This window comes from Amblyraja radiata, chromosome 2 (genome assembly GCF_010909765.2).
Source record: "Amblyraja radiata isolate CabotCenter1 chromosome 2, sAmbRad1.1.pri, whole genome shotgun sequence".
Taxonomy (NCBI): domain Eukaryota; kingdom Metazoa; phylum Chordata; class Chondrichthyes; order Rajiformes; family Rajidae; genus Amblyraja; species Amblyraja radiata.
In genome coordinates, this window is record NC_045957.1 from 95594255 (window position 1) to 95620115 (window position 25861).

The window sequence follows — 25861 nt, forward strand, 5'->3', positions numbered from 1 at the left end:
GGCTTTATACAACACGGCCCGAGCTAACCTGAAGAGAGGCATCAGAGAGGCCAAATTAGACTACAGTAGGAGGATAGAGGACCACCTGGACAGTAATACCAGCAGGCAGGTGTGGCAGGGGATCCAGTATCTCACCAACTACAAGACCAACCTTGGAGCTGCTGAAGGTGACGCCTCGTTGGCAGATGAGCTGAACCTTTTCTTTGCTCGCTTTGAAGTGGAGCCACCAGAGACAACCACATCACACCACATGGTCCACAGCAGCTTAACCCTCAAAATAGAGGAGCATGAGGTGAGGCGCACGCTGTGGGCCATCAATCCGAGGAAGGCTGCTGGACCCGACGGCGTCTCTGGACGCGTGCTGAAGGACTGCGCAGACCAGCTGGCTGGAGTCTTTACGAGGATTTTCAACCAGTCTCTGGCCCAGTCCACTGTTCCACCCTGTCTGAAGTCCTCCACCATAGTCCCCTTGCCCAAAAAAACCCACATCTCCAGCCTCAACGACTACCGGCCAGTCGCACTCACACCAGTGGTGATGAAGTGTTTTGAAAAACTGGTCTGGGGTCATATCACATCACTCCTGCCCCGAAGCTTTGACCCCCACCAATTTGCGTACAGAGCGAATAGATCTACAGAGGACGCTGTAGCCACAGCTCTCCATGCTGCACTGTCCCACCTGGAGCAGCGGGGGAGCTACGTGCGGATGCTCTTTGTGGACTACAGCTCTGCTTTTAATACCATCCTTCCCCACAAACTGGTGGACAAACTGGGGGACCTGGGATTTCCACACTCCACCTGCATGTGGATAAATAGCTTCCTGTCAGGTCGCAGCCAGAGAGTCAGAGTGGGCCATCACACATCCACGGCCCTCAGCCTCAGTACCGGCTCTCCACAGGGCTGCGTGCTGAGCCCCCTGCTCTACACCATCTACACACATGACTGCACCCCCGCCCACCACAGTAACACCATTGTCAAATTCACAGATGACACCACGGTGATGGGGCTCATCTCTGGGGGGGATGAGTACGCCTACAGGGATGAGGTGGAGCAGCTGATAGTGTGGTGTGGAGAGAATAACCTGCTCCTCAACACCTCAAAGACCAAGGAGCTCATAATAGACTACAGGAAGAAGAAAACGGACATTACACCATTAATCATCAGAGGGGACTGTGTGGAGAGGGTGGCGGATTTCCGCTTCCTGGGAATCCACATTGAGGAGGACCTGACGTGGAGCGTGAACACCTCTGCGCTGCTGAAAAAGGTCCAGCAGAGACTGCACTTCCTGAGGGTGCTCAGGAAGAACAACATCACTCAGAGACTGCTGCTGTCCTTTTATCGGTGCTCCATAGAGAGCATCCTAACATACTGTGTGTGCGTGTGGTACACCAGCTGCACAGCGGCTCAGAGGAAAGCGCTCCAGAGGGCTATTGACAACGCCCAGAAGATTGTCGGCTGCCCTCTCCTCACCTTGGAGGACCTACACAGTTCCCACTGTCTCAAGAAATCCCAGAACATTATACAGGACATTTCCCACCCCGGACACTCCCTGTTTGAACTGTTGCCGTCAGGCAGACGGTACAGATCAATGAGGACAAGGACAAACAGACTCAAAAACAGTTTTTATCCCACAGCAATAACTACATTTAATATAGCCACCAAATGAGCGCAGGTGCGCTACATACCAAAGGGATTGTGCAATCGACAGAAGAATGTATGGTTGTGTGTTTATGCTTGTTTTTTTCATGTTATTTATTTTAGTTGTTTATTTCAGATATTCTCTTTTACGTATCGTTAGCTTTTAGATAATGTGTGAATGGTGCACTGACTGGTTGGCATTTTTAATTTTGTTGTACATGTTTACATGTTATAATGACAATAAAGAACCTATCCTATCCAATGTTCACACCGCTGGGGTGTAAACTACCCAAGCGAAATATGAGGTCCAATTTACGGTGGGACTCACTCTGGCCTTGGAGGAGGCCCAGGACAGAAAGGTCGGATTCGGAATGGGAGGTGAATTTGAAGTGCTGAGCCTCCGGGAGATCAGGTTGGTTATTGCGAACTGAACGAAAGTGTTGGGCGAAGAGATCGGCAAGCCTCCGCTTAGTCTCACCTATGTAGAGCAGCTGACACCTAGGGCAGCGGATGCAATAGATGAGGTTGGAGGAGGTGCAGGTGAGCCTCTGCCGCACCTGGAAAGACTGCTTAGGTCCTTGGATGGTCAAGAGGGGAGGTAAAGCGACAAGTGTAGCACTTCCTGTGGTTGCAAGGGAAAGTACCAGGGGAGGGGTTGGTTTGGGTGGGAAGGGACGAATTGACTGGGGAGATACGGATATCATGGTGCTTTCATCTGTTTGATTTCACATTCAATGACACTTCTCACTTCTTTGCCAGTCCCTTGAGACTGAGGATGAGACGAGACTTGATTCCATTCTGCTTTTTGAAGGGATTGATGAGGCCAAAGGGAATCACAGGCTCTTCCATAGTTGGGACAAAATATATCTGATGGTTTGCTGGTAGTCCACGAAGGTAGGCACTTCTCGTGCCTTTTATGCAGAATTTATTTGTTCCTGTTGCATGGACTCGAGCTTTTCAACACCACCATGAATGGTCCTCTGGTTTGAATAGCAATGGGCCAGGGATTCGCAAGAGTCTAAGGAATACTGCATTTTTTTTACCAAAGTCCTTTGAGCACATCCTTATTATGCCCTAGCAATCTGTCTCATAATCCTTTCCTGTGACAGTAATGTAGTAATGCCATTAACAAAAGAGTGCTTTTGATTGCCATGTTTTTCTTCAGTCAGGTAAGACAGTTGTAATGAACACTGCCGGATTTTCACAGCTGCATGAAGAGACCTGCCCATAGATATCCAGCAATAAAACATTCCTGTCACACTTCGGTTGGGATTCCATTTATTTTGTTTGATCATGCCAAAACTTTTGACCGTTGGAATTTTTTCTTGAGAAATCAGATACAAATAAGGAATGTTTTACGTATGCTTACATTATTTAAAATCTTGGATATAGATCTGAAAATATTCTGAGCTGCATACATTTGTATTCATAATACCCACTGCACAATGGAATGTCAAGGCAATTAGTTACACAATCAATGAAAGCATGGTTTATTTCTAAAATTTATACTTCAGATGTTATAATATCTGGAAAGTCCTTTATATATTTGGTATCATATTTGTATGAATGTAGATTCCCGACAATTAGACTATTGTGTATTCTTAAAAGAAAATACAAATTGCAACCAAAGAAGAAACAATTAAGTAATAAAATGTAAACCTCTTAATGGGAAACCTATCAGCAGGGAATTAATTAAGAAAACAACTAATCGACATTAGTGGGTCAAAACAATGGATGAAAAGACAATTAAATTTATGGTATCATTCTGTACATTTTGGAACCAGGGTATCACTGCAAATTGAAACATTTTACTTAATAGTACTATAACAAATGTAATTATTAAATTTGTCTAAATATTATTTTGGACAACAGATATTGAGATAAATGACACAGATTTAGAAAATGTGTTTTCACTGATACAATTGCCTTATGAAGAAGCAATTATGGCGAAAGAGGACAATGCAGAATTAAAAAGGGTAACTAAATCTTTTGGAGGTTGACACAAAATACTGGAATAACTCAGCGGGCCAGGCAACATCTCTGGAGAGAAGGAATGGGTGATCTTTTGGGTCAAAACGCTTCTTCAGTCTGAAGAAATCACACATTTTGTCCTTATTTTTATAGAAGAACGAACAGTTCAGCAAAAGGACAGATCCTTTGACTCACAATGTCTGAGTCGAACGTATTGCCAAAGGCCAACTCTTATCTACCTGCACATAATCCATATCGCTCCTTTCTCCACATATCGATATGTCTATCCAAAAGTCTCTTAAATGCCATTATCATCCAAAGCGAGGTACTAAATGAGTACTTTGCATCTGTTTTCACTGAGGAGAAGGACATGGACCACAATGGCGCATAATAATACGTAAGGGCAGTCAGAAGGGGCACTTGTATCTGCTTTCCTATTATACAACCACTGAGGAGCAGTCACTCATGGATGCGAACTGCCTTCATCTTGTCCAACTGAAACTCACTGTAGATTGGTTATTGCATGTGAACCAATCAGAGTAACATACTAACACTAACTCCACCTTACTATACACTTTATATTAACACTCACTTCCCATATTACGTAGTTACATCGGTGGTAGAGATGAACTAACCGTGTGCGGACGCGGCGCCGACAGACAAGAGGCCGAAGCAAAGAAGCCGAAGCCAAAGAACCGAATAGAAATGAGGCAGAAACGCCAATGAACCGAAAGAGTCCGAAGACGAAACGCCTACTAACCGAAAGGATGGGACGCCTAAATACAAACTATCCGAAAGGGCGGGACGCCTAAATGCCAACGAACCGAAAGGCTGCATCGCCTAAAAGCAAACTTACCGAATGGCCGCTCAGTCGAAACGCCGCCTACCCGAAAGGCGACGGCACCTACAGGCCAAAGGACCGACTGCCGCTCAACAGAAAAGTCCAATAACGGACTTGACATTGCCGGGGGGCGGGACTTGTCAGCGATTGGTCCAGACCCCCGCGTCCATCACATCACTGTGAAGGCATGAACATTGTCCCAAACCTCCGCTCCACCCGAACCGCAGACCGCGGAGGGTGGCCGTGGGAGAGTGGGGGCTGTCCCGAGCAATGCGCACCTTCGGCCGCTTTCAACTTGGTGCTTGGGTTCAGATTACCCAGTCACCTATGGCTTGTGTGGGAAAGTGAACCCCACGATCCCGTCTCCCCCTTCTCTCTCCGCTCTTCTCTCACTCCTCTCTCTGGAGACCAAAACTGCACACAATACTCCAAGTGTGGTCTCACCAGGGCCCTATACAAATGCAGAAGGACCTGGAGTATTGTGTGCAGTATTGTCTCTTTGCTCCTATGCTCAAATCCTCTTGTTATGAAGGCGAACATGCCATTAACTTTCTTCACTGCCTGCTGTACCTGCATGCTTACTGTCAGTGACTGATGTACAAGGACACCCAGATCTTGTTGTACTTCCTAACTTGACACCATTCAGATAATAATCTACCTTCCTGTACCTGCCACCAAAGTGGATAACCTCACATTTATCCACATTTTACTTCGGAGTCACGTGAGTGACTACGTGAAGAAGGCCCGTTCAGCCGCACGTGCGTCATTACGTCAGACGCATTGGTGCAGACGACCGGTTGGGGAGCAGGAGTTCCTCCAACGCGGGTAAGTTTAAACTTCAGGTAAGCTGATTTTTCTTACCTGTTTATTCCTTGCAGGAACCTCTAGTTCCAGAGGTTTCCTGCCGGAGGATTCGTGAGGCCCGACGAGGGAACCAGCTATGGGCTGTGGGGAAACCCCGGTTCTTGCCGCCAAGCGCGGGTAGTTGGGTTGTCGGGTTTCACGAAGTCGGTCGCTGATGGGTGTTCAGTGGCTTACAGGCGCTCTAGGTGCCGGGAGGGGTTCCCTCCGATAGGCACAGAAACGCTGGGGTTCCCAGGGAAGGGACCTCCAGTAGGCCGGGTGCGAGAGGGCATTTCCCTCTGAGATGATTAGTTATTCTGGGACCGCCAGTAGAGCGGGAATCGGGAGGGGGTTCCCCCCCCCCCCCCCCCGACAATATGAATATTTAAGCTGGGGTTTCCCGTGGAGGGGACCGCCAGCAGGCCGGGTGCCGGGAGTGGTTTTTCCCTCCGAAGATATGGATGTTAATGCTGGGGTTCCTGTGGAGCGGACCTCCAGTAGATCAGGAGTCTGGAGGGGTTTTTCCTCCAAGATAAATATTTATGCTGGGGTTCCCATGGAGGGGACCTCCAGGAGACGGGAGTAAAAATATATATTGCCGGGTGTTGGGAGGTTTTCCCCAATATCTATATATAGGCTGGGGTTATTCAGTATTGGTATCAACTATTTATAGACCCTATGTGCATTATGGGTTAAAGAGTGATTGAGTGAATTTGCATAGGTGCATGCTCAACTTCATGTTGATACACTAAGATGTGGCATATGATAAGCACGAGGGTGCAATCAGGAAAAAGAACCTGTGAAAGGTACATAATCTAATTTGCCACTGGAGTATCATTAAGTACAGATCAATGACAACACAGAATGGGTGTTGGACCATGCAGTATTTATGAAATTCTGATTTAATGCAACACCAAATATAGATATATTGTTTTCATGCTAATTAAAGGTTGCAAAAAATGTGTGGCATAATTGTGGCGAAAGATACATTCTCGCTACAAGCATGAGGAATGGTCTTTTATGTCTTCCTCCAATTTGCTTTATGAGTCGGGTCTTGAAATAGGGTCATCAAGAGTCGCTTTAGGTTCCAGCTGTGGAATTGGCCTATGCAGTTTGATTTCCGATTTGTCGGGAATAATAATAATGCAACATTATATTGTTATTTAAACCTAACTTGCTGGTCCAGCCAGCGGCTTGGAAGATCAGCCGTTGCATGATAAAATCAATATATGTTCTACAGATTCTCAATAGACTGCTTACGGCTTGGGTTTGTCATGCCTATTTTGTATGTATTCACAGTGCTGGAATGGTACCAAAAAAGCGGTACTTTGCTGCTTTAGGAGATGGGAAGCGCTCATGTTATATTTTAAATGGTACAGATTCTGAGTTTTTGCAGTTTATTTAAATGGTCTTTGACAATATTGAATTATAGGATCATTAACTGTGCCAAGGGGTTTTCCATCAGACTTACTGCAGCTAACGAGGGCCAAGTTGTTGGGTTCACCTCGGATATCGAGTTAGTAAAGGATATCTGTTACACAAGGTTCCCAGGACAAGTACAATGCAGTATGGGAGATTGACATTGTGTTAACACTATTTCACTAGGGGGTTCTTAGCTACATTCTTAGCTTTGATCGGACCTCATTAGGTAGTTATCCTCCTGGCGCTGGTTAGCGCAACAGGTCACTCGCTACATTATTGTGACAGGAGAGGATGATTACATCTGCAAATATATGCATAGTATTTTATGCTATAATTAATTTAAGCAGAGCAGTAGGGGTGTCGGGTTTCAAAATAACTCAAGACATACCCAGGAATTTCTCGTTATGTGGGGACACACATATACAACAATACGTCAAGGTCACCAAGAGTCTTTGAGACTCTGAGCTAACTATGATTGTTAATTACAAAAGACGTTATAAGAACCTATCTGCTCAGATCTTGTCAGGTGTTAAAACGGAGTTGAGGTATGCAGGAGTAGATACTGATCTGGATCTTGCTCTAACAAGGCTGCTATAACAGCAGCAGCAAGGGTTAATTACGTTCCGCTGGACCACATCCTAACGGCTGTAGAGTGGTCAAACGAACAATATTTCAAACATGTTATAATAAACCGTTGCTAGACCAGAGGTATTCTCAATTTATTTTATGTTCTGTTATAGGTTCCATCCGGATGAGAGATGTGACTATTGTTATTGTTTATTTAACAGCATAAGTATGTTTAAATCTATGTCATGACTGTATGCATTATGAATGTTTTCCCTCATTTTGTCATTGAGACAGTTGTGTAGACTTGTTTTCTCACGGCATGAAATCACAGAGCTTTGAAATCTTCACGTAGTCACTCACGTGACTCCGAAGTAAAATAGTAAGATTAAACGAGAACATACCAGTTTGAAGTTTGATCTTTATTTTATGAGGAGTTACGATGAGGGAAAACGTGCCCTCCGCTCCCAGCCCTCGTTAAGCTCATCTGGTAGTTCTAGTCTTTTTTCATCTTACTATCATACTTCAGTCACTGTTATTATTATCTGTGATTTCACACCGCTGCTTTGAAGATTGACGCACGTGCGGCTGAACGGGCCTTCTTCACGTATTCCCTCATCGTAACTCCTCATAAAATAAAGATCAAACTTCAAACTGGTAAGTTCTCGTTTAATCTTACTATTAAACTGCATCTGCCATGCATCTGCCCACTCACCCAACCTATCCAAGTCACCCTGCATCCTCATGGCATCCTCCTCACAGTTCACACTGCCACCCAGCTTTGTGTTATCTGCAAATTTACTAATGTTACTTTTAATCCCTTAATCTAAATCATTAATGTATCTTGTAAATCTTAAATGGCTCTATCATATTGTTGTTGACGTTCAATAATTTATTCACTTCAAAGAATAGCAAGGGAATTATTTTGAGTATCCTGGCCAATAGTTTAGACTTTACATTTTAGAGATACAAAATGGAAATAGGCCCTTCGGCCCACGACTCTACTCTGACCAGCAATCACCCTGTATACCAGCACTCTCTGAAGAAGGGTCTCAACCCGAAATGTCAGCTATTCCTTTTCTCCAGAGATGCTGTCTGACCCGCTGAGTTACTCCAGCATTTTGTTTCGAACTTCAGCACTATCCTACACACTAGGGACAATTTACAATTTACAGAAGCCAAATAACCTTCAAACCTGTATGGCTTCGGAGTGTGGAAGGAAACCAGAGAACCCAGAAAAAACCCGTACAGTCATAGGGAAAACGTACAACTCCGCACAGAGAGCACCCGTAGTCAGGATCAAACCCAGGTCTCTGGCCTTGTAAGGTGACAACTCTACCATTGTGTCATGGATCGGGGCATTGAGTATAAGAGGCAGTAAGTCATGATACATCTTTATAGAACTTTTGTTGGGCATAACTTGCAGTATTGCGTGCAGTTCTAGTCACCCCATTACAAGAAGTATATGGAGGGTTTCAAAAGGGTACAGAGGAGGTTTACCTGAATGATGCCTGGATTAGAGGCTATTAGCTACAGGGAGAAGTTGGACAGACTTGGATTGTTTTCTCTAGAATGCTAAAGGATGCAGGGAGACCTGATAAAATAATTAAGAGAGGCATAGATGGGATAGATAGTTAGAATTTTTTTCCCAGATCAAATCAAATACTAGAGGTGAGAGGGTCAAAGTTTAAAGGAGTGTGTGGACCAGGTTTTTCTTTTACAGATGGTGGTGAGTGTCTGGACTGCACTACCGGGAATAGTGATTGAGGCAGATATGATAGAGGCATTTAAGATTTTGTATAGGTATATGGATATGCAGGTAATGGAAGTATATAAATTATTGCAGACAGATAAGAGTTGGCTTTGGCAGGCCAATGGGCCTGTTCTTGATCTGCAATATTCTATGTTCTGTAAAAATAGGCCCAAAATGTATGATTTTAAACAGGAGACTAGTTTATATCTACAGAATATTAATCCATTTACACCCAGCCTTGTTATCTCTCTCTCTCTCTCTCTCTCTTTATCTGTCTGTCCATATATCTGTCTCTATGTTTTTTCACCATCAACCTTTTTTTTCAGATCTCTCTCCAGTCTCTGCTGATTATGAACAACCTGGATAGATGAAATTAAATTAATATTTGCACAAATGACAAAACAAACAACAACATTTACAATACATTTTCAAAATTAAAAATACAGTATATAGCTAATGCTCAAAATAGATTTTTCTTTGAAATAATTTCTGGTGCTTTGAGAGGCAATATATTGTTCAAGGGTGAACTGTTGTGCAACTTGTTTCCTGTCACTGACAGTAATTTAGATTCTTCGGTATCAACAATGTGTTGTGTTTTGCTTTCAAAAAAGTAACAGTTGGCAATGTTACACAAAAGAAAATCTGGAACAGTTTCATTCCTTGCACATATAATTATTCTGTGTTAACGCACACAAACGGGATTAAAATGCACGTTTGTATAGGTTGTTGGAGACGGATTTTCTTGGGCTGCTAGCTGATGAAGAAAATTTGTTCTCCGCTTCCGTTCCCGTTTTTTTTTTAAGTTGCTGGACGATTGCATCGCTGGATTGAAGTTAAACGCGCCTTCTAACGCCTTCAACATCACGGATCGCAAGTGCAGGACAAAACAAAAGGTTGCCAGAGTGAGCAACAGCGGAAATTGGAGGAACAGCACCTCATATTCCGTCTGGGGACCTTGCGTCCTTATGGCATTAACATTGAATTCTCCCAATTTGGCTAGCCCTTGCTGTCTCCTCCCCTTCCTTAACCCTCTAGCTGTCTCCTCCCACCCTCCCATCCGCCCGCCCTCGGGCTCCTCCTCCTCCTCCCCTTTTCCTTCTTTCTTTCCCCCCCCCCCCCACCCCCCATCAGTCTGAAGAAGGGTTTCGGCCCGAAACGTCGCCTATTTCCTTCGCTCCATAGATGCTGCTGCACCCGCTGAGTTTCCCCAGCAATTTTGTGTACCTTCGATATTCCAGCATCTGCAGTTCCCTTTTGAAAACAAAAGGTACGTTGTTTATTTAACATATTATCTTGCATTTTGGTGTGGCTTCATTTTAATCTTATGATGCAAAAAATGTTATTTAGGCCCCGATACTAATCGACCGTGTCTTGCCTACCGATATGGGCGTAAATCATGACAGCGGCCACATTCCAATCGATCACATTCCAGAAACATCCACTCTCAAGATAATCAAATTCATTATTGTTTTGCACAATCATTTCATAAGAACATCTAAATCATCTATATTTTGTGTTATTGTCCATCCATGATCAATATTTTCATACTAAATATCCACAGTACAGTTTTAGTCAGATGTATTGTGCAAAAAATAATGATTTTGATTATCTTGAGAGTGGATGTTTCTGGATTAATTTATGGGAATTAAACGTTAAATTCCTTCCATTTGGCATATAAATCCATGACAAAGGGAGATTTAAAAATCATGTTATATTGTGAATTCTTGTATGAATGGGATCAGTTTGTTATTTGTTATTTGGATACATTGGCTATTTTAAAAATGTAGCCTTTTCTTAAGAAATGGATAGATGTTTAGATCTAGTAATTGAATTTAGATGAATTTAATTGATTAGATGAATTATCAGCAAAGTTGATTTGATGAAACTGATGAATATGAATTTTTTGTTGGGTATTTACTATTTGTTTTATCTAACTTTATCATTGCAAATAATAACTTATTTCTGTTAATGCTGTTTAATGTTTTTTTCTTTACATTTTAAACAAATGTCTCGGAAGAAGAAATACAAAATTGTCAATCCAACTGCCCAGCATTTAGACTGCATTCGCAGAGATTATCTGAATTTGGACTACTCCAAATGTGATGATCTACAGGACATTCTTAATGGGAAAGTAGTGGGCAGAAAGGCATGTCATGCGTGGTTTGAAGAGCAAAAGCATGTAGTTTACAATGCCAAAATTGAAAAGTTGAGGAAAAACAAGGTGTACAGAGTTGCATATTGGTTACAATCGGAGGAGTATGATGATGCCACTGATTATGATATGCCAATGTACCAGCTAGCAGCCGATCTTCTCCATAAAGACTTGGTCTTTTGCTAGAAATTATAATTTCTTTACCTGTCTGTTATGGACTTACAGCATATAATACAATAATATTAAAGTTCTGATTTTGAGAATATTACATTTTTGAATTTTCAAAGCAGTCTGGGTGTTTATTACTATTTCCATCACAACGGTCAATTTTGTAATTAGCTACAATTAGATAACTAATTATATGCTTTAATTTCAGGTCATCCAAGATAGATGTTTCATATTTGTTTCAGAATGCTTCAATCTATAATAACTGAAAATGTCATTCAGTTCTCCTAATCTTTAAGAAAGTTATGGGCTTTTATATCAATTGACTGTCCTCGATCACAGCTTTAGTGTTAAGTCAATGGAAAAACAATAGGGAACAAGATGCTGAGTATGAAAATGACCATAACTTTTATAATACTGAAGATATGAAAGTGAATTCAGTATCAAATTAAAGTACTTTTTGTGCTTTATCTGATGGAATAAATTACAGGCTTGATTTATTAAATCTCAAAATTTTGTAACATCCCTATACCAAGCTGACTAATTAATAGGCAGTAGAAAGTTGGATAGGCAGTAGACAGAATCTCCCTGTTGGATTGCAACCTTGTCGTGGTTGGGGATTTTTATTGCCTCAGTGACCCCTAGAGCTATGCCAGTGGGAGATTCGTCTCCTGTAAGGTTTCCCATGCTGGACAGGTCAAAGGGTAGAGGCGAGACAAAGAGCGATTCACTGGTCCTCCAGGTTGGAGGTTGAGCACAGGGCGAACAACCCTGTCTCGTTAAACAAATATGTTACGGAAACAGCAACCGAAGGAATCAGCACTACTGGGTGTGATGGACTCCCAGGGCTTATCGACAAATGCTAGGATAAATGTCAATGGTGAAAGCTGGCAGAAAGGTGGACACCAGAAGGGAAAGGGAAAAGAGGGAGACCCAAAACCACCTGGTGTCGAACTGTAGAGGAGGAAATGAAAACAATGGACCTGACCTGGGGTAGTGTCCAGAAGCTAGCCCAGAACAGACAGGAATAGAGGGCCTTCGTTGCTGCCCTACATGCCAGGAGGCATAATAGGCAGTAAGTAAGTAAGTAAGTAAGTAAGTAAGTAAGTAAGTAAGTAAGTAAGTAAGTAAGTAAGTAAGTAAGTAAGTAAGTAAGTAAGTAAGTAAGTAAGTAAGTAAGTAAGTAAGTAAGTAAGTAAGTAAGTAAGTAAGTAAGTAAGTAAGTAAGTAAGTAAGTGAGACAATTGTGGTGAATGGTTATTTTTCAGACTGAAGGGTAGTGTACATTGATCATCCCCATGGACTGTTATGGCGCTTGCATTTAAAAAAAGTATATAGTGAGATGCAAGCCACAATTTCTATATTTGCAGGCGACACAAAACTAGGCAGTATTATGGAAATTGTGTGAGATAGTGATAGACATAGAATCATAGAAAATAGGTGCAGGAGTAGGCCATTCGGCCCTTCGAGCCTGCACCGCATGGCTGATCATCCAACTCAGTATCCTGTACCTGCCTTCTCTCCAACCCCCTGATCCCTTTAGCCACAAGGGCCACATCTAACTCCCTCTTAAATATAGCCAATGAACTGGCCTCAACTATCTTCTGTGGCAGAGAATTCCACAGATTCACCACTCTCTGTGTGAAAAATGTTTTTCTCATCTCGGTCCTAAAAGACTTCCCCCTTATCCTTAAACTGTGACCCCTTGTGCTGGACTTCCCCAACATCGGGAATAATCTTCCTGCATCTAGCCTGTCCAACCCCTTAAGAATTTTGTAAGTTTCTATAAGATCCCCCCTCAATCTTCTAAATTCTAGCGAGTACAAGCCGAGTCTATCCAGTCTTTCTTCATATGAAAGTCCTGCCATCCCAGGAATCAGTCTGGTGAACCTTCTCTGTACTCACTCTATGGCAAGCGATAGATTGAAGCAGGATACTAACGGGCTGAAGAAGACCCAAAATGTTACCTTATTCATGTTCTCCAAGATGCTGACTGCCTCTGAGTTACTCCAGAACTTTATTTTTGTAAACCAGCATCTGCAGCTCCTTGTGTCTACATAAACAGGCGGGAGGTGAATAATGCAAAGAATTGTGAGGTGATGCATTTGGTGCGAAAGATGAGGGTGGGTAAACATAGGGTAGGCCACATAGAAAACTATTCCAAAAAGAGTTCAGGAACCGAGGAGTAAATGTGCACAAAATGTAAGAGGCAAGAAGCTGCCGAACCAGCTCCTACTCAGAGGATCTGGCGGACCGTGGCCTGCAGTGGACAGGCCACCGAGCCAGCCCGTACTTGTCCCTGAAGACCAGACTGGGAAGATTGAGCCTGTGATTACCATGACAACAGACAGGACGGGCGATGAGAAAGGGTGGTAGAAGAAGGGGCCACAGTCTTAGAATAAAGGGGAGGTCAAGCTGACCTCCTCCTGCACCTATTTTCTATGTTTCTATGTTTCTAGGAGGGAACCAAGATCTGGACTACAGCAGCTGAGGGTGGCACCCTCATGGCACAAAGGTGGACGGGAAAGGAGAGGGACTTCAGTTCCCAAGTCAACCCACATGTCCAAGGAAGGCAATGGCTGGAGGCCTGCAGCAGCCTGGGGCTCGCCTGGATCGGGCACCGCTCATCTATCTTCTATACATAACTAAAACTCTGATCTTGTCATCTTCCGGTTTGGAGGTCATTCTACTTGCGAAAAATGGTTTGCGATAGCGCTAAGATTTTTTGCCAGTTCACTCACCGTTCTCCTATGCTGCGAGTCCACCAAGTTTTGTTCTGATCGGTTGAATATCCTAAAAGTTAGTGAGGTTTAAAAATCTTAAAAACCGCACGTGCGCAGATCAATCTCTTCTCCTGCCTTCCAGCGCTGCGCGGATTAGTCTCTTCCCCTGTCACTCCCCAGGACGGTCCGCCCCTTCCTGCGCTATCGCGTCTTTGCTGGAGCTGAGGAAAGCGGAAGGACCCGAAGCAGCCCAGCAGCACGGCAAAGTTGCCAAACGAAAAGCGGAGAGTCTGATCCCGACGGAGGAGAGCATGCAGCGCCCATTGTGAGTCCCAAACGCACTGCCATCGCAACGTCCGCAGCTCCACCCCTTTCCCCTCTGGTCCCCCTCGCTGGCTCCTGCCCCTCCCCGTGATACCCATGGCTCACGGGAGAGCCCCATGGCTCTTCCCCCATCTTTTCTCTGAGCTCTCCCCGCCCCCCCTCCCGCCCACACGCCGGCACGGCCGCAGCTGCTGGTGCTTCCGGGCAGAACCAAGGCCTGGTTCTGAGGGAGCCGACGGCTGATACTCCTCTGGGGCATGCAAGAAGGGAGAGGAGCAGCAACCTCACGATTCTGGGAAGGGGGAGTGGGGGAGGAGAGGGGATAGAGGGAGAGGAGGGGAGTAGGGAGGGAAGTAGAGAGGGGAGAGGAGTTATGGAGGGAGGGAGTGACTGAGGGTAGGGGAAAGGAGAGGAAGAGAGAGGTGAGCGAGGGATTGGGGAGGGGAGGAGGAGGAAAGAAGAGGGAAGGTGAAGAGGATGGGGTGAGAGTGCTAGGGGTGAGGGGATATGAGCTGCACCTGTGCAGTTAGGGGCTATGGGTGAGTGGTGGAATATTGCATTGGGGGAACAAGCCTCCTGTGTGACAGGGACCCAACGGGTCCCACTTAGTCTAGTAAGAACTAAAGCGTTGACTGGACTTTGAAAATGCGCCAAAACCTGGTGCCTCTTGCATGCGGGCTCAGTAGAATCTGTAATCCTTGCTAATTGGGGAAGTGCTTAGGTATGGCAATACTTTACTGGACTGTTTGCAAGAAAATAATTTTACTGTGCGTTTGCGCATCTGTCAATAAAAGCACCATTGATCCCAGATTTTGTGTTGGTATTGGTGGAGTCTGCCATCATTATAGCGTTAAACTGACGCTAATTGTGATTTGTGAAAATTTGTGATTTCTTCACTTAAACAGTCTAAAATCGAGATCCAGAAATTGCTGTTATTGACTGAGGACCTCTTGGTCGGCTGCTCTGTTTGCAAAGATCTTGAACAAAATCAAAAGGCATAATTTTAATTTGATGCAACTTTCAGTTATTACATAAGCAGCCATACTGTAAGATCTCTAAAAGTCCTATACTTTCACGAGATATGAAGTCAGTTGTTTAGGTCGCTTTGCTGTTAATCAAACAATCCTGCTTTAAAACCGGTTTTATAGGTCCACTTAATTCCCTCAGATAAATATTTCAAACTATAAGCAATTTTTACGATAAAAGTAGCAGTTTTTTAAACTCTGCTTTTCAGCTTAAACCTAAGTAATCGGTTTGTATTCATATTTTAACATATGATATAATAATTTTAAAAATAATTCTAAATTATAAATCCTTTTGGGCCTGATATGATGTATGTACGAATTCCATACTGCGATTGACTGCTAAGGCAATCTATTGACATTATAGCTGCTAGATTCTTGTGGTTCCCTTTGAACGGATGCCTGACAGTTGCGGGCCTTAAACAAGGGAAGCGTTCTCTTTACAGAGATCTCTGGATCGCTTTGGGGGAACTTTCTTCAAGTTCAGCAATGAGTGACAATCATTTTAAGAGAAATAATTAATAGGAACTGAAATGGCCAGATGTCATAGAGACACAGAAACGTGCAGTAGGGAAACTATTTGATTCGCAGTTTTGAATTGAGATTGCACTCAAATTTAACAATTTTGTCTTCAAAAGCAGTTATTCACTGTGTAAAATGCTCGTTTTACCCAATGAACCATAGGATCTTTGGTTTTACCCAATCCTGCAATGTCAAACTCATACTGCTTATCAGATCAATTAGCTTTCAATTAGATCAATGAAAATAAAACTGCAGGCTATATCTTTATAATTATTAAGACTATTAAAGCGTTTCTACTGGACAGTGGCAATTTTCTGAATGGAAAATATTGGTCTGGAAAAATTCAATTCAGACCAATGCCATTTTTAGTTCAATTCACAATTCAATAAGTGGAATTCAAAACTTACAAGTTCATTATGTGATTTTAAGAATATTACCGCGCTACATGCAGTAGCCAGAAAATATCAAATATTAGATCTACTTTCAAGTAATTGTGATTCAGGCACACTGATGCGGAGCTTACAATTGATACAAATACATCGATAGATGCTCCTGAACACATCATCAGTGATGTAACCTGAGGTCATTGGGTGTTTCGGGTCTTTCAACATCAGACACCCTCACCCAGGCGACCCAGCCGTGGTTGATCAGACCACGACTTGTGTTCAGGTGGCATTCGCTCCTCCCCATGGACCTCCTCTCCTGATCCAGAGCCATCTCGAGGTCTTCTCCACTGCCTCTGTGGTGTTCTTGATGGCCTTTCTCCTCGCCGCTCTGTTTATGCCCAGTGCACTCAAGGCTTTGTAGAGCAATTGCCCTGCAAAACCTCTGATTGTCATCATCGTCCGCAGCCTTCGGTCCACGTCTCCCTTCGCAGTTGCTTCTAGCACCTTGTCGACGTCCTCGTCGAACTGATGCCAGACTGCCGTCTTGCAGGCCTGAGGCCATCTGACTCGAACCTTCTCCGGAGAACAGTTCCGAGGGACTAGTTGCGCCACTTGGAGGCTTTGGGCTCTATGGGGTGATTCCAGGCCCGGCTCCTCCTGCGTCTCACCAGGTAAAATTACAAGACATATTCTAGTTCTCAATGGTATCAGGTAGGTACTGACTAACAAAACATAATTGTTTAAAAGTAGGTAACATTGGCTTTCATATACTGTGAAACAGTAAAAGTCATTAATGGGTTATAAACACCAATGAAGGAAGGAGGCAATAGCTTGATTTGTTTGGTGAAATATCCAGCATCGAAACAGGCCTCCTGACCCACTGAGTCCATGCTGACCCTTGACCACTCGTTCACATTAGTTCTATGTTGTCCCATTTACTCATCCAACCCCTACACATTAGGACCAATTTACAAAGGCTAATGAATCTTCAGACCCGCACATTTTTGGGATGGAAGAAGAAACCCGGAGCCCTCGGAGGAAACCCAAATAGTCACAGGGAGAGCATGCAGACTCCACGCAAACAGCACCTAATGTTAGGATTGAAGCTGGGTCTCTGGTCCTGTGAGGCACCAGCGCTACCAACTGCGGCACTGGTTATAAAGGTGATAAACTGCACATAGGTTATAAAGTCCAGTGACTTTATAGTCACTAGAATCAGGATTATTTCGGCAGGGGATTTCTCAATCTTCTGCCTTAATTTCAGTAGCAGATCAGCATTAATGATAGTGGTGAAAGTAATCCAGTACAACCTACTGACAAGAAGTAGGCCAATGCAGTCAATATAATTGGGTTAAATTGGCAATGTTCATGACACTGTCAATCTGTTGCGAAATGTAAGTTTTGTTCATTCTTGACAACCGCTCATATCATTCTTCCCAGACTACCATTGATTGTCAGGCATTTAGGTAAAATCACTTTGAAATTTATAGCATTAATTTCTGACGAAGAGTACATTATCCGTTGAAATTATTTTATCAGTCTTATTTGAACTGTCCACGGCCAATAATTTTGCCAAATATGTCATATGGAAACCTGGCAATAATATGTTGGGAATAAAGTGCTAATTATCATTTTCACATTATATCTTCTTCTGTTCATGAACAAAGGAAACAGAAATGGCTGTAGGAATTTGGCCTGACTCACTATGAAAATATGGAGTGTGTAATACACAGGCTCAATAACTGTAGATGTGACTGACAGCACATAAAGCCATAGAACAGTCCTAAAGGTGAAGTGGAAAACATTTAATTGGAATCTGAGGGGTAACTTTTTCACACGAAGGTTGGTAGGTGTTTGGAACAAGCTGCCAGAGGAGGTAGTTGAGGCAGAGACTATCCCAACATTTAAGAAGTAGTTAGACAGGTACATGGATAGGACAGACTTGGAGGGATATGGACCAAACGCAGGCAGGTGGGACTAATGTAGCTGGGACATTTTGGCCGGTGTGGGCAAGTTGGGCCGAAGGGCCTGTTTCCACATTGTATCACTTTGTGACTCTATGACTAGTGCCACGTTATCTCACTTTCACATCCCACACACTAAGGGCAATTTACAGAAGCGAATTTACAGAAGCAAATGTACAAACCTGTACATCTTTGGGAGGAAACTGGAGCACCCAGAAAAATCCCATGCGGTAAAGGGAGAACATAAGGGCCTGTCCCACTTGGGCGTCATTTGCGCTTCATTTGCGCGATATCATTTACGCATCACGATGCACACGCATTACGCGCGCGTGGTGGCGTAGGCAGTGACGCGTGGTAGCGCGTGGCACCACAGGATTTTGGTATTCTCAAAATCCTCGCGCGCCACCTGGGTGATGCGCAAATGATGCCCAAGTGGGACAAGCCCTTTAGAAACTCTGCACAGGCACCTTAGTCAGGATTGAACCCAGGTCTCTTTCTCTGTGAGGCAGCAACTGTGCGTCTCTGCCGCCCTAAATGAAAATGTGGAGTGTGTAATACACAGGCTCAATAACTGTAGATGTGACTGACAGCACATAAAGTCATAGAACAATCCTTCAGCTACTTAATTACTGGTTAGAAACAACCTTACCTACTAGGTACATGCCAATCCAATCTCCTGCGTCGACCTCTTCCTTTATGTCCCAACAGATGATGAGGTCCTGGGACTGGCCGATGGTGTAGCGGGAGCTGCTGACCATCAGGGTGGAACGACTGCCCGAGTTCACCAGGTTCGTGTCACTGTTTGCTCGTGGGATGGTGACGGCCAGGTTACGGAATTGCTCAGGGTTGTAGCTGTATCTGATGGGATCTTTGCATCGACGGCGGCTCTGAGAGTTGCGGGAAGGCGAGGCCATGGCTGCCAAACCCAGAAACCTATTCTGGTATAAGTTCTGAAATAATGTTTGAAAAATGTTAATTTCACATCAAATTTCTGGTGTTAAGTTGCCATGCAAATGATGCAGCTTGTGGTTGAATAAATGAATGACGTTAGCATTTATGAAACATATTTTTCAAAGTAAATAAGGTTTCCATCTATTTAATATATTAAATTTAGTTAACAATTATTCTTTATAAAATGAATGGAAGTGCAACATTCATGTGATTTAATGAATTAGGTAGCATGCTTCTTTAAGCATTTGTCTCACAAATGACATGCCTTCAAATTAATAATGACAGTAGTTATTCAAGGAAGGCAATGAGTTAGAACATTTCCAAACTCGTATACTTATAATGTTAAAACATGCTTATTCCTCCTGCTCATGTGCTTGGAAAGCTTTGTTTTACCCAGAAAGGAAATTCAAATCTAAGTATCAAAACCCTCCAACATGATACAAGAATTCATGTTATTATATATTCTGTTATCTTTATTGTTGCAGAACTTGCATTCCATTTCTTCTGACAATGCAATCTGTTTAAAATGATATAACTTTGGAAAGAAATAATGAATACACTTACTCAAAGATCTAAAAGTAGCATATGGCATCTTAAAAGAGACTCTCTGTTTCAAATGTAGTTGTCATATGTATGTCAATCATATATTTTTAATATTCTGCATGGTTTTACCCCGAGTAGAAATTGATGTAATTGAATTATCTATAAGAATATTTCATAAATTGTTCATTACTTCCATCATATTTTCTTCTGAAGTGGCTCTCAACATATGGGTTAGTTCGCACAGATAATTGATTAAGATCAATGCTGATTAGATTTTACGACAGATTAACAACTGGTGCATTTCATAAACAGTACTGAAAAAGCATTGCATGCTGTAAATTCATGCTGGCATTTTGCTGTTTCTGTGGCAGTTTTAATGGGGGACATACATTGTGATGCCCATGGGTATGTCAATGGACCACTAATGAGTTTCTTTCAAGTGACAGCCAAACAGTTGATGTTAATTGAACTAAAGAGCTATCCATAAGCATATGCCTTAAACTCTTATGTCAACTTTAATCTTGTATAAGCAAGTTGTCACACATTGTCACACATTCAGATTCAGCAAAAGAAACAATTAGGTTTCTGGTAATGTTTCAGCGGATCTCAACCATCAATCCTGAAATGTGCTATTTTTTGTATTCCTGATGGCACATAAGAATGAAAACAAATCATGAAAACAAACACTTAATCATATTTTGAGATTAACATCAAATCTTTAAAACCTGGTCCAATGTCTTCCTGCTCGATTCTAGCCTTCAAATCTTTCCAATAGTATATATGCCAATGGGAAATTTGAACTTAAAACATAAAGAAAATTAAAAATATAAAGCAAAATAGTGAAAAACAATTAAATATATGAATTTAGATAAAGAAGACAACTAAAACCTCTGCAGGAAATGTAAAGTATAGGGCCTGTCCCACTTACGTGACCTTATTGGCGACTGCCAGCACCCGTCATAGGTCGCCTTTCAACATGTTGAAAATTCAGCGGCGACCAGAAAGACGCTACGACTCTTTGGGTGAATAGGAGACCTCTCACGACCATACAGGCGACCCCTGGCGACCTCTCACGACCACACAGACGACCCCCTGGTGACATGCCCCGTGGTGACACCCCCGACATGTCACCAGGGGTCGCCTGTGTGGTCGTGAGAGGTCTCCTTGTCACCCAAAGAGTCATAGCGTCTTTCTGGTCGCCGCTGATTTGTCAACATGTTGAAAATTTTCGGCGACCTATGACGGGTGCCGGCAGTCGCCGAAAAGGTCACGTAAGTGGGACAGGCCCTTCACACTTTCTCAGCATACAGCATTTTGGTATTCCACATAATACATCAAATGGTAAATTAGCAAGTCAGAGTGACACTATCCAGCCCAAATAACCTGGAAGAGATTCAGCTATCTCACTGGGCAAGAGATTAATTGAAACAATCTCATTTTACCCATCTCATTTTTGCATGGTGTAGAATACGTAATGAGGTCTGTATTGTTGAGTGAACCACTGCTTTAAAGCAAAACTTCTCTTCGCTTATCACTCTCTTCTACATATTCTGCATACATGTTTTGAGTAGGTTTCTGATCTTTGCTCACAGACTGCAATCTTACCTCACTCCCTGATGATGCGAAAGTTCCACTGTGGAACTGGACCTTGAGGCCACAGGTTGATCAACTCGATTCACACAACAGAACTCTGAGTCCTGCTAATACAATCAGCAGGGAGAGAGGTAAGTAGGGCACTTATACACATTATAAAATCAGTGTTTTATCATTGCCTGTGTCTGTATATTTGTGTGTGTCTGTGTATGTCTGAGTACATGTCTGTGCTTGTGTGCATGTTGGATCTATGTAGGAAAGTGGCAGAATGGTTTGAAACACTGCTGTTCCATTTTTGGGATTCAGGTGCTCATCCAATTCAGGCTGATGGAATGAGTCTTCTCTTTATATGATTATAACAGGCAGGAATCCACAGTATGAAGCTGATTTTGATCTGGCACTCTCAAGACATATTCACTCAGCATTCACTTGAGGGGCTTTATTGTGTACCAGATACTGGTTATACTTGATATGGGTACATTTGACATTGCTTTTATATAGCCTCAGTGAAAAAATTGCTTCACTCGGCTGAACTATCCTTCCTTAACCTCAATGTTATTTTTTAAAAGAGTCTGTCTCTTGACTCAGGCATGGTGTGAGATATTAGCTTACAAACACGGTTTTCTCCACTCTAGCTTTTAAATGAATCTTAAACTACAATTTGAATATATGAAAAGTAGAAAAGTAGAAAAATGCTTAAAGCCTTTCATCTATTCATACTTCATATTTTCTGGAGCTAATGTGACTAGCACAATAGATGAACACCATAAAATATATCAGAGGCACTGACTAAAATATTCTGAATACTACATAATGTTTCTGATAACTAAATTAAAATTAATAGATTGAACATTGTTTAAAAAAGTGCTTCTATTTCCCAAACATGTATTGGAAATATCAATTTCTGTTATGTAGCTGAAGCTTAAGCATTCGTGTTTACGCCTCATCTGCAGTACAAGAAGATTTAGTGGTGTTACGGAGATTAAAATTATCATAAGGCCTTGCTTTTTGATTTTGTCTTTTGGACTGGAAAGAATTTTTGTTATCACATCACTGCCCAAATTTTGGTTATGGTAATCTACATTCTAGGACAGTAGAGGGGAACTACAGACAGAGATGTTTATTCTATTGGAAGAGACATGTCAATGCTCTCATCATCACGGCCAATGTGGAGATACTTTCCTTTGGCTGATTAGGCTTTTATGACAGATATTGACTTTCACTAACTCATAGAAGAAGCGCATTGTAGTTAAATGAATTCTAAATCCTTTGATAATGTATTTATCGAGAATTTACCAAACTCTAGGTAGGTATTCAAGAATGAGTTTTAAGAACTAGTTAGCGCAGCACTAGTTCTTAAAAAACATTTCTATCACTCATTCCAGAATTTGCTTTCATATCCACATTGTAGTGCAATACAGGATACAGTGTGCACTGTAGATATGAAAGCATGCAGAAATTGGAACATTTTATACCAAATTGGAGTCTAATAGAAATATCTTCATGCCACAAAGCGCATAAGAGTTATCAAAAATATTGCATTTTCTTCATTAAGCATAAAATGTGTGTAGTGCAGTATTAGCTAGCCAAATTTTGTAAACCTCATTGGTGTGGAAAGAGATGTCTTTGGTGCACATGGAATCAGGCAGCAATTATCGTGTCTACACATAGATATGATATATGTTATGTAAAGGATAATTAATAATGGTTCATGTTCATGCCATCGGAATAGAATCAGGTCATTCAGCCCATCGAGTCTGCTCTGCCATTCTATCATGACATCTATTTTTCCCTCTCAGCCCCATTCTCGTGCCTTCTCCCTGTAACCTTTGATACCCTTACTAATCAAGAACCAATCAATCTCTGTTTTAAAAATACTCAAGACGCAATGAGTACCACAGATTTACCAGCCTCTGGCTAAAGAAATTCCTCCTCATTTAAAGACATGTCACATGTACAATAAATGAACACTATTGACTGTATGTAACCTTGGTCTATTTATCATTTACATTAACGATCTGGATTCTGTGACTGTGTAACTTGCAGTTCTACAGCCTACATAGCACACTATTTCATAGAGTGCTGCTGATACTCATTCCAGAATACCTACTAAGAATAGATTAAATTCCTGTTTAATCCAGTCAATTGATTGTTCACTGACGAATAATTTTCAGAAAATGCATTTAAATAAGATCATTTTCATTGACGATATATTGACTTTTACCAAAAAAAAGTCTAGCTTTTGTAAAAATTTGAAAATAGATATAGCAAATACATGCACTATATTTTTGTACCACGGCAAATAAAAATATTTGCTGAATGGGCTTGGTTTGACTGCCTTTATGTTCTATAGATTTAAAAAAATAAGGGCGCATCAGATTAAATCCTTCAAAGGACTAGACAGGGTTAGAGGCTAGACAAACTGGAAATGGGGAGATGCTCCCCCTGGCTGGGATATCTCAAACAAGGGGCAGATAAATGTGATTTCACCCAGAGAGTTGTGAATCTGTGGAATTCTCTGTACAGAAGGCAATGGGGGCCAATTCACTGGATGTTTTCATAAGAGAGTTCGATTTAGCTCTTAGGGCTAATGGAATCAAGGGATATGGGGAAAAAGCTAGAGCGAGGTACTGACCAGCCATGATCATATTGAATGGCGCTGCTGGCACGAAGGGCCGAATGGCTTACTCCTGCAACTATTTTCATTGTTTCTATATTTAATATTGAGATGAGAGAAATGTCTTCATTCAGAGGGTGTTGGACATTTGGAATCCACTACCACAGATGGCTGCAGAGGTTAAGTTGCTGAATATATTTATTCTGGGAATAGATATATTTAATCTTTTTTATTCGTTCAAGGGATATGGGCTTCATAGGCAGATCCAGCTGTTAATTGCCTATCCCTATTTGACCTTGAGAAAATGGTGGTGAGCTGCCTTTGAATTGTGGGTATAAGACACAATGCTGTTGGGGAAGGAGTTCAAGAATGTTCACACATCTGTGGTGAAGGATCACTGAAATATTACCAAATCAGGATGGTGTTCAGCTTGGAGGGCTTCTGAGTGGTGGATAGACACAAATTGCTGAAGCACCTCAGCGGGACAGGCAGCATCTCTGGAGAGAAGGAATGGGTGTTGTTTTGGATCGAGACCCTTCTTCAGATGAAGATTCAGGGGAGGGGGTGACAGGGAGATATGGAAGGGTAAGGCGTGAAAACGAGAGATCAAAGGGGACGAAGTTCAATGAAAATGGAGAATAAGATCATTGTCAGCTGAGGGAAAGGTTACAATAAGGCATATAATCAGTAACATTTAATATGGAGGACAGTGCAACTAGTCAGAAAACTAGGATGGGGAAGGGATGGAGAGAGAGGGAAAGCAAGGGTTACTTGAAGTTAGAGAAGTCAATATTCACACCACTGTAAGCTGCCCAAACAAAATATGATGTGTTGTTCCTCCAATTTGCGTTGAGCCTCACTCTGACAGTGGAGGAAGCCCAGGACAGAAAGGTCAGTATGAGAATGGGAGGGGGAGTTAAAGTGTTTAGCAATCGGGAGATCACGCAGGCCTAGGCGGACTGAGCAGAGATGTTCAGCAAAATGATCGCGAGCCTGCTCTTGGTCTCACCGATATATAAGAGTTCACACCTGGAATAGTGGGTACTGTAGATGAGGTTGGAGGTTCTGAGTGGTGGTGATCCCATGCTTTTGCTGTCCTTATCCTTCCAGCTGGTAGAGGTTGTGGGTTTGGAAAATACTCTCTAAGATATCTTAGTGATTTGCAACAGTGCATCTTGTAGATGGTACAAACTGTTGCTACTATGTGTTGATGGTGGAGTGAGTGAATGGTTGTGGATAGGAGGCTTATCGTGAATGGTGGGGTGCCATGTCCTCTACGGTGTCATGTTTCCTGAGTGTTGTTGAAGCTGCACTCATCCAGACATCAAGGGTATGGAGAAAGAGTAGGAATTTAATATTAAGATTGACAATTAGCCACAATTGTACTGAATGGCAGAGCAGGCTCAAAGACCAAATGGCAAACTCCTGGTAGTTTTTTAATACATTTCCATTAACCAAGAATTACGCAGAAGTAATCCATTTTCTGCAATGGATTCTGAAAATGAGGTTACATTTAGAGTTGAGGTGTGTGGCACTATAAATAATTAGTCACAGCATATTAGTCACAGCATATTCATAGCAAAAGGAATTGAGTATAGGAGCAGGGAGGTTCTACTGCAGTTGTACAGGGTCTTGGTGAGACCACACCTGGAGTATTGCGTACAGTTTTGGTCTCCAAATCTGAGGAAGGACATTATTGCCCTAGACGGAGTGCAGAGAAGGTTCACCAGACTGATTCCTGGGATGTCAGGACTGTCTTATGAAGAAAGACTGGATAGACTTGGTTTATACTCTCTAGAATTTAGGAGATTGAGAGGGGATCTTATAGAAATTTATAAAATTCTTAAGGGGTTGGACAGGCTAGATGCAG

At 42.4% G+C, this 25861-nt stretch overlaps 1 protein-coding gene across 4 annotated transcripts in view; it reads right to left on the minus strand.

Annotated features, from left to right (window-relative positions):
• hecw1 (HECT, C2 and WW domain containing E3 ubiquitin protein ligase 1) overlaps nt 1-25861 on the minus strand; it is a 462878-nt gene that overhangs the window by 321994 nt on the left and 115023 nt on the right. For all 4 annotated transcript variants that reach the window (XM_033050689.1, XM_033050680.1, XM_033050663.1 and 1 more), the window contains one exon: nt 18937-19237. In XM_033050689.1, coding sequence (XP_032906580.1) covers nt 18937-19237 — 301 coding nt within the window. The remainder of the gene's footprint in view (nt 1-18936; nt 19238-25861) is intronic.